The sequence below is a fragment of the Anabrus simplex genome, chromosome 8 (assembly GCF_040414725.1).
Source record: "Anabrus simplex isolate iqAnaSimp1 chromosome 8, ASM4041472v1, whole genome shotgun sequence".
NCBI lineage: Eukaryota > Metazoa > Arthropoda > Insecta > Orthoptera > Tettigoniidae > Anabrus > Anabrus simplex.
The window spans coordinates 180,875,055-180,885,080 of NC_090272.1; the positions used below are offsets into that span (position 1 = coordinate 180,875,055).

The following is a 10,026-nucleotide window of genomic DNA, read 5'->3' on the forward strand; positions in this document are numbered from 1 at the left end:
CTTCTCTTTCCAATTCCCTTCTTGCTACCCGTTCCTTTCCCATTCTTTTTACATGTCCGAACCATCTCAGTCTTGCTTTCTGTATGTACTAAAGGTTCTATATTTAGCTGTTCTCTGATTTTAATATTTAGAATTCTTTGTCTTCTTGTCTTCTTAACCGATGTTCTTAAAAATGTAATTTCTACTGCTTGGATCTTACTATCTTGTCTCTTATTAGTTACCGGTGTTTCTAGTCCGTATGTTACAATTGGTATGAAATACTGTTTATATAACGTTAATTTCGTTCTCTTGGGTATTTTGTCGTCCCATAAAAGCTCTCTGACTTGACGGTAAAATGTTGTACCTTTACTTAGTCTGTTATTAATTTCAGGGTTGATTTTTATTACCTCCATTAATAATGCTGCCCAGATATGTAAATGGTTCTACATTCTCTAACCGTTCTCCGTCTATGTTCAATTGGCTTCTCTTTTTCTCTTTTCCACAGAGCATGACTGCAGGTTTCTTTTTACTAATTACCATTCCAAACTACTCCAGATTTTCATTCCAAATGGCTAGTCTCCTTTGTATTTCCCCCAAATCACCACATCATCTGCAAATACCAAAGCATTCACTTCATCACTACTAATACTCTGTTTTACACGTTTTATGATTTCATCCATCAATATAATAAACAATAATGGCGATAGTGCACTTCCTTGCTTGAGACTCTTTTTTTTAATGTCACCACTCTCGACTTGTACACTGCTTTTATTCTCATGATACAACATTTTTATCTTGTTAATTAATGATTTTGGTACATTCCTTTTCAGTAGGCATTCCCATACATGTTTTCTCTTAACTGTATCATAAGCTTTTTCCACATCCAAAAATACGTATATGATTTCCTTGTTCCATTCCAGATGTTTTTTCCATTATTGTTCACACTGTAAATATCAAGTCTATTGTTGATCTATTTGGTCTAAAGCCATATTGTTCTTCCTCTAACGGTGTTTCTATTATATCCCTCAGTCTTTTGTCTATGACTTTCTCCATTATTTTTAGCCCATGTGATAATAGGGTTATACCTCTATAATTTTCACATTTCTTCCTATTTCCTTTTTTGAACAGTGGTACAATGCTTCCTTGTTGCCAAACTTCAGGTAGCCTTTCATCCTTCCTGACAAATGTATCTAAATTAACATGTGTTCTTGTACTACTGTATGTATTTTATGGCTGCTTAATAAACAAACTGTAGATATTTCCTGTAAGAGAGAAGGAGAATCCTGCACAAGTTAAACAAGGAAACTTGTGCATTTACATGGAGCATTATATCTGTCTCCATCTAACATCTACCTCACTCTCCCTTCTCTTCCCTTCATGGAAGCACAGCAGTGGGCAGCAGCTTAAGCACTGGCACAGCAAATGCGGTGAGTTCGTCAATTTGAATCACGTGCCCAGTAGTAATGAAGTAACCTCATTTTCTCTAAACGAACATTTTTCTCTGCCAGTCCAACTGCACCATCTTACTTCACATAACACAAATACCATCCCTGATTCTTTTGTTGGTATAATTTAGATGCATCCTGTATAATTACTGAAACCATAATTTGTTGACACATTGTTGGCTTCAACTTGATAGCTGTATTTATTATAAGCTATAAATTTCATTTTTGTTCAGTGTTGAAGTGCAATTATAAGAATAAATTGACACCTTTTCAATACAATATATCAAGTAAATGATATTATATTGGGACTAGTTTCAGCCACTTAGTGGCCATCTTCAGCCAAATAAGAATTAAATAAATTATGTGATAACTAAAACTTATGATCTTCTTGACATAATATGATGTCTTTTAGTTGACTTAGGACCTCAGGCAAAGAAGTACATCTCTACATAATGTTATTTTTTGTCATTATATATATTTTAATGTTATAATTATTCCTACAATATTGTCTTTTTCTGGTATATATATGTTATTTTATTCTTATGATAGCTATATCACATAACTGTTGTTAGTGATTCATAACAGCATAGAAACTCACCTCTGCTTATTTAACATCACAGCTAGAGGCTGGATTACGGAGATGCCAGACTATTAAGGGCTGGATTAGCGAGAATATAGTGTACTAATATATTTTGGCATTATAATTTCGTCATTCACTCTGTAGACTGACGAGTTTTCTGGAGAGGATGGGTAGAATCCTAAAGACAGCATTTGTAGAGGTTAGCAATGGAATGGTTTGGGTTAAGCTGCAGTATCTTATATTCAAGCCTGTGTCTTCTCTGAACTTCAGAATGAACAGAGATTGTGAGAGAAGGTTGATCCTCTATTAGACTTTATACTGAAATACCTGTCAAAGCATTATTCAAGCAAAAATTGGTGGATAGATGATAGGGATTGGAAGCACGAGACATATGTCAAGGTTTTGCCAAGACCAGTGCATACACATGCTAAGATGTTCCCCTTGAGAGCTCACTGTCTGTGCACAGTGTTCAGCACACAACACGTAGGCCTGGTGATGGTATTGCTTGTAGAGATCTGTGCAGAAAGGTAGGTCTCATGTTTTTCCCATTCCAGTTGTGGGACAGGATCATCCTGAAGCAACCCACTATTTTATAGAGGTAGGATGGAACAGGCTAGGCTAAAGTAGGCTAGCGCAGGAAACTGGATGGGATGGGTCAGATGTAGTAACTAGCTTCTGCAGGCTTGAATGAAGGATTCGTCAGGACGTATGAGCAGGACTAATGGTAGGTTATGTGCTTATGGAATATACTATGGTGGTTTCGACAGCATAGGGGATACTCATGACAATGATTTCATATTTTAACTGAAGACAGATACTGTCAAAGTCTAATTTAAATCGAAGATTTTGACACTTGAAATGAATTTGTATGATCACAGATGAAGAGAATGTTTATTGTTCTCGAAACATGTATGATGAATAAATAAGGTTCATTAACGAAAAGTGTATTATTAATCAAAAAGGTATCGTCAAATTTATTTATTTAAATAACATTAAAAAATAATGAAACATGTTTAATCTATCCTGTAGACATTGTTCCATTATTTTAAATGTTATTTAAATAAATAAATAAAATTTTTAGTATTGTAAAGGTGAAACATTTGACCATACCTTTTTGATTAAGTATACGTACGCCAATAATGAAATTTATTTTATGAAAGGAAAGCGTATTGTCAAAGCACATTTAACCAGAAGACTATTTAAATAGTTTTTTAATGAGTTTAAAAAAATTACATAGCACACTATGTATTGTATAATTGTAATGCACTCTATTGCAATATTTATACAGGCATATGTAGTGTACTGTTCAAAACTGCTCAGAACTCGGTTATAGTGTGAAAATGATGGGAGTTAATACAGTGTAATATACTTTTATTTATATAGATGAGGCATATGTTATATAAAATGGATATATTTCTTATTTTTTACAGATGCAGCATTGGGAGGTCCATTCAGCAGACTGTCGCAGAATCCGCAATCTGTGTCGAACATAGCTTGCAAGTTTCATTATTTGGACGAAAGACTTTCTTGCTGTAAAGTTTGTGTTTAAAGAAACTGTTCCAACGTTGAACTTAGATTGGACATTTTTTTTAAAAAGAAAACTTGGAAAACTGGAACGGACCTTTAAACCGACTACTTAACTGTGATATTATACCATGTGGAAGAAAATGCTACTTTTCAAAGAAAGTGTCTTTTTTTTTCTTTCAACCTAGTCTAAAGTTATTTAAGTGCAACGAGTTGGAACGATGTGTTCATGTGTTTAGTATTATTATCACCAAACAAAACAGTATTCTTGTGAAGCAGATGAATGATACAGGGGATGATTCCAAAGAAGGGAAGAAAACTCCTTTAGAGATTGTTTTTCATTGTATCTCTGTTGTGAGCTGCATGTATCTATGTCTACAATGCAGATGTTGTTCCTTCATCAAATATTTAAAGTAACTGTTAGATGTGTATCACATGTTTCTACTATATACAAACTTAAGATGTACTCTGAGTACATCAGTTTACAGTGAGTATGTATTTTTTTTATAAGTGTATGACTGAAGATGATAGTGTAATTTATTAATACATGTTTAATACGTTCATTAAATTATTCATATTTCAAAATAAATTCAGGTTTGTTTACTTATTTCTGTCCTCACATTTGTCACAAGCTGTTGTGTACTCATTGCTAACAAGTGAGTTTTTGTCATTGCAACATCAGTGCCATCTGACAAAGATGATTGGCAACAGGAGAGAGAAAGCACACCACATCTAACAATAATAGTCGGTCAGTGTAATATACTTGTTAAGTTTAAGGAGCTTAGGACGTTTTAGACTGTTACATTTTGTTTTTCTCTGGCTCTGTGATATTACAGCTTTCAACTCCTCTATAATTCCTTCCTCCCTGATTATTATACAGGGTTTTTAGTCTGACACCTTAGCAGCAATATGGGAGGTGCACGCATAATTCTTGACCTTGCAAGGAGTGTGCAAGTGTTTGACTTAGCATCAATAATGATGTAGATGTTGATTCTCATAGGGAACCTAAAATATTTGTCCTGAATGAGTAAATTTATAATACCAATATAATGGTCCATTATTGGACATTATAAATTTTCCAGCTAACTCATTCTTGGTTGCCTGCGTTTCGCCCTCGTGTGCTAAGTTAGGTTCGTCAGTTGGGACTTAGCACACCGCCCAAGACGCAAGGCTAGTGCATACCGTGGAGGCCACTGCATAGGCTATTTGAAGCCACCAGCAGTGCCAATGCACTATGAGAGCTATGTCTCATTTCCAAAAATAGATGGCTGCCTGGCCATCAAATGATGATGAGGATGATCAAGTGTAGTCCAGTGCATTTCCTGTAGCTTGGAGACAATTAGAGCTTCAGTATGGGGTCGTGCATTATCATGGAGGAGGATGACTTGTCAAATCGGTTAGTCCCATCTTTTGCGGCGATTTGCAACCCTCGCCTTGTTCAACAGCTCGCAGTAGTAAGCAGCATTGATTGTGCATTGTTCATGCAAAAAAATCAATCAGCAAAATGACTCACCGTTCAAAAAAAACAGTTGCAAGAACCTTGCCAGCTGACAGTCGAGTCTTGGCTTTCACTGGTGCTGCCTCCCCTTACCTCCACCACTCCTTACTGGCTTATTTGGATTCGAGAGCGTAGTGGTGGACCCATGTTTCATCACAGGTGACGATCCGGCTCAAAAATGCATTACCTTCTTCCGCAAACCTTGCTGTAAGCCTCTGACAGACCTCCAAATGTCTCAACTTCAGATTTTCGGTCAAAAGGAAAGGGACCATATGGAACACACTTTACGGAACAGTAGGTCGTTTATGATGATCGCTTGACAGCTTGCATAACTGATTCAGACTTGTTGTGCAATTTCTGATACTCTCGCCCGTCAATCATTGTCAATAATATCTTTAACCGCATGAATGTTTTCGTCTGTAATGCTGGTCTGAGGACGGCAATCGTGTTGCTGATTTTCTACACGTTGTCGTCCTTCCTTGAACTTTTAATGCCAGGCAAACACACGCATCCTTGACAATGTTTGATCACCGAACTGTGCAGTCAATCTCTTGCAAATTTCCGCCACTGTAACTCGTACACGAGCAAGAAATTTTATAATTATGTGTTGCACAGTGGAGGGCTGCACCTGTTGCTCCAACATCGTGAACGTTACAGTCACTCACTACTGATCTGCATTTAGGGCACTCGCCCAGGTGGCAGATTCCCTATCTATTTTCCTAGCCTTTTCTTAAATGATTGCAAAGAAATTGGAAATTTATCGAACATCTCCCTTGGTAAGTTATTCCAATCCCTAACTCCCCTTCCTATAAACGAATATTTGCCCCAATTTGTCCCCTTGAATTCCAACTTTATCTTCATATTGTGATCTTTCTTCCTTTTAAAGACACCACTCAAACTTATTCGTCTACTGATGTCATTCCACGCCATCTCTCCACTGACAGCTCGGAACATACCATTTATAATAGCAATATAAATGATCCGTTATTGGACATCATAAATTTTCCAGCTAACTCACTCCTGGATGCTAGTGTTTCACCCCAGTGTGCTAAGTTGGGCTCATCAGTTGGTAAATAGAAACCGGACGGCTCCTTAGGACATACCGTCTATCGTAAGCCTACCCACACAAATTGCTATCTTCATGCAGATTCTCACCACCATCCAGCACAAAAACAAGGCATTTTCACGACACTCGCCAAGAGGGCGAGACGAATTTGTGAGCCATCAAATATCCAGGTGGAGATGGACACGCTCAAATTCGCGTTCAAGGGTAATGGTTACAGCGATTTGCAGATTCATAGAGCCCTGCATCCCAGAGAAATGACCAAGCAAAGCTCACAGAAGGAAGAAGCGAAGGGAACTGCCTACTTGCCTTACATTCACAACACCATAGATCAAATTGCCAAGGTCCTCCGCAAACAGAATATAAAAACCGTGTTTGGCACCACCACTAAAATTGCTCACAATCTGAGTAAAACCAGGGACAAATTGTCCCCACTTTTACATCCTGGGGTATACGAAATTTCCTGTACTTGTGGTAAGGTATACATCGGCCAAACATGCTGGTCCATTGGTACCCGTATCAAAGAACATAAACGTAATATTCGTCTCAACTAACCAGACAAATCGGCATTAGCTGAGCACGCTCTATCGTCGGGTCATGATGTCTTGAGCTCTTACCCACACTAGACACTACAGGTCCAGGATTATACGGGAAGCTGTGGAAATACATAGAAATCCTATCAATTAAGTAATACCTCGTTGCCAGCCATTAAGAACTTACGTAGGTAGTTCCCTTCCCTGTCCCTTCACTATTGTTATTTCATCTTGGTGTTTTCCAAATTCGTTCATTCCTCATCGCCAGATGTTTCATTCCAGGCTTGTTTCCATCATATACACCTGTCAATGTCATATGTTACGTACACATGTTATGTGAACCTCTTAGACTGATTCTGATGGTTCGGTCAGCTTCCGCTTCGAACGCTAGCACTGTGCCACGTCCTGGGAGCCATCTGGTGGCGAATGAATGTACCATTTCCACTTCTATTATAACATCTAAATTTAAAGAGTCATTGTTTAAGAAGCCTGGATATGTCTGAACGTAGTTTAAAATTATTGTAGTGTATTGTAGTATCTGAATGCAGTCTGAACGTAGTTTAAAATTATTCAAATCAAAAAATCAAAATCTCTTTATTTGCAAATGAGGTGTCTACCTCGGTGGCAAATGGTACACTAAAATACATTATTGTCAAGCACTAAATATTAAATTAACAAGAGAAGAAAATTTTTCCTATAATACAATATTATACAATTTACGCTAACAATGTTTTCTATTAAACACACAGCTCATCCTTAATAAATTTATATTGTTTACAAAATTCTAATTATAATATCTCCTGTACTACTTAAAAATATAGTCAACTGATATACAGTATGTGGAATTGCTTCAAATGATACTATAAAACTGGTATAACATTAATATTTACATTGCATTTATTTATTTACTATTTTTTTTACCCGTTCTGGATCCTAAGTAGCATAACGACCTGCTGCGTCTTAACCAGAGCCCCTTTTGCCACCACTTTTCAGAGTTCCTGAAGGGCCTTCACAGCTACCGTAGCGGTCCCAGGGCCCTCGAAGTCCCCACTGTACTTCACCCCTACAGGCAGTCCCCTACTTTGGCTGTCCAAACTCCTTAGACCAGGGGATGGAATTAATTTATTCACACACATTTTTTTAATTTACAATAACCTGCACCGGTCGAATGCCCTCTAACACTTCATTTATTTTCTCTGTTGCTGTTTATTCTCTTCTTGAATATCTGTACAGATTTTGGAAAAGGATCAAACACTACCCCTGGTAAACTGTTCCACTCCTTCACACCCTTCCCAATGAATGAAAATTTACCCCAATCGCTTCTGCTAAAATTTCTTCTAATTTTATATTTGTGGTCAGTCCTGCCGATATAATTATTTTCCAACTGAAGCCTCTCACGGATATCTCCCCATGCTTCTTCTCCTGTATAGGCTCTATATAATCCTGTAAGTCTAGTTTTCTCCCTTCTCTTACTTAAAGTTTCCCACCCAAGTTCCTTTAACATTTCTGATACACTACTCTTTCTCCTGAAATCCCCTGTTACAAATCTTGCTGCTTTCCTCTGCACACTATCTATTTCTTTTATTAGGTATTCTTGGTGAGGATCCCAAACACTGTTTGCATATTCCAATAATGGACGAACCATACTTAAGTAACTTTTCTCTTTTAATTCTTTGTTGCATCCTTTAAGTAGCCTCATTATGACATGTAATGATCTGTGTGCTTTCCCAACAATGTCATCAATTGTCATAATTGTAATGTATTATAGTATCTTATTAGATATTAGTGTGTTTATTCTATTACTGTGAAATATATGCATAGTATAGTATCTGTAGTATCTGTGTTATTGGTAGTAACTCTCTTAGTAGAATTCTGTTGTAGTAATTAGGGTAGACTTAACTGCAGTTTAGAATTGTGTATATCTTATGTATTTTTTTTGTTTTAAGTAATTAATAGCAATTTTCATCCTGTTAGGGTGTTGTAAGGAGAAAAATTGCACAACTAAGTAGTATTGTAGTGTAGTAGTAGCCTGTATACTAAGCACAAATAGAAATGAAAATTGCAATTAGACCTAAAGTTTAAAATTTGCAAGAACTACTCAAGGATTACCAACAAAATTAAACACTTAGACAGATTATTATTAATTTATTACTACTTTATCCTATGCTCTAATAGAAATGAAACCTGCCATTTGGTTAAATGCTAAAGTATCGAAAAGGTTACCCTACACAAAGATACACACAAATATAACAGGCAAGTTACTATCTAATATACTGTATCTACACTACAATTCTCAACTTAAAAGTGGTTATTTGATTATTACAGATCGTGGGTTCTATTATTTTCCCTACTCCATGGGACGGAGAATAAAAGTGTCCTTAAATGCTGAAAAACATGAGGTTGTCTACAATACGTAGGTGCTTTGAAAAGTTCTCGGAATGTACTAGAATTAAGTATCTTACCTCGGTGGAACTGCTTTTATTTTTCAACATAGTCTCCCTGTAGACTAATGCATTTGGTCCAGCGATGTTCCAATGCCTTGATCCCATCTCGAAAATGAGATTCCTCCAGGCCTGCAAAATACCTCTCAAATTCGGCTGTCAGTTCTTCCCTTGCAGAAAATCTCCGTCCACCGAGGAAAATTTTCAGCTTGGGGAATAGATGAAAGTCCGATGGTGCCAAATCGGGTGAATAAGGTGGATGTGGCAACAATTCGTACCCCAGTTCATGAAGATTTGCCATGGCAATAACACTTGTGTGCGGCGGACCATTGTCCTGATGAAAGATGACCTTTTTTCTTGCCAAACCAGGCCTTGTTTCGCGTATCTTTTCCTGTAGTTGGTCCAGGAGGTTTGCACAGTATTGTCCTGTAATTGTTTGGCCAGTAGGAAGATAATCAATCAGCAGAATGCCTTTTGCATCCCAGAAAACTGAGGCCATGACCTTTCCGGCCGAATGCACTGCCTTTGCTTTCTTTGGTGGTGGTGAATCAGCATATTTCCACTGCTTTGACTGCTGTTTTGTCTCTGGGGTATAGTAGTGGACCCAAGTTCCATCTGTAGTCACAAACCGGCGCAAAAAATCTTGTTGGTTGCACTGAAAACGGGCCAGACTTTGTTCGGACATTTCCAATCTGGTGCGTTTATTGTCCAATGTCAAGAGCCGCGGCACCCATCTTGCGGATAATTTTTTCATACCCAATTCTTCAGTTAAAATATAATATACCCATTCAGAAGACATCCCTACAGCTTCAGCAATCTCCTGCACTGTCAGTCGACGATCCTCCATGACCATTTTATGCACTTTTACGATAAATTCTGGGGTTGTAACACTTTTTGGCTGTCCACTACGCGGATCATCATCCAAACTCTCCTGACCAAATTTTAACTCGCTGGTCCACTTGG

At 37.5% G+C, this 10,026-nt stretch overlaps 1 protein-coding gene across 1 annotated transcript in view; it reads left to right on the forward strand.

The window, feature by feature from the left end:
- The window catches only part of LOC136879357 (mucin-4), a 235,416-nt gene extending 231,826 nt beyond the window's left edge, over positions 1-3,590 (forward strand). Inside the window, exons 8-9 of the mRNA XM_068229088.1 lie at positions 1,235-1,406; positions 3,435-3,590. Coding sequence (XP_068085189.1) covers positions 1,235-1,406; positions 3,435-3,553 — 291 coding nt within the window. The 3' untranslated portion in view covers positions 3,554-3,590. The remainder of the gene's footprint in view (positions 1-1,234; positions 1,407-3,434) is intronic.
- Positions 3,591-10,026: the final 6,436 nt, after the last annotated feature.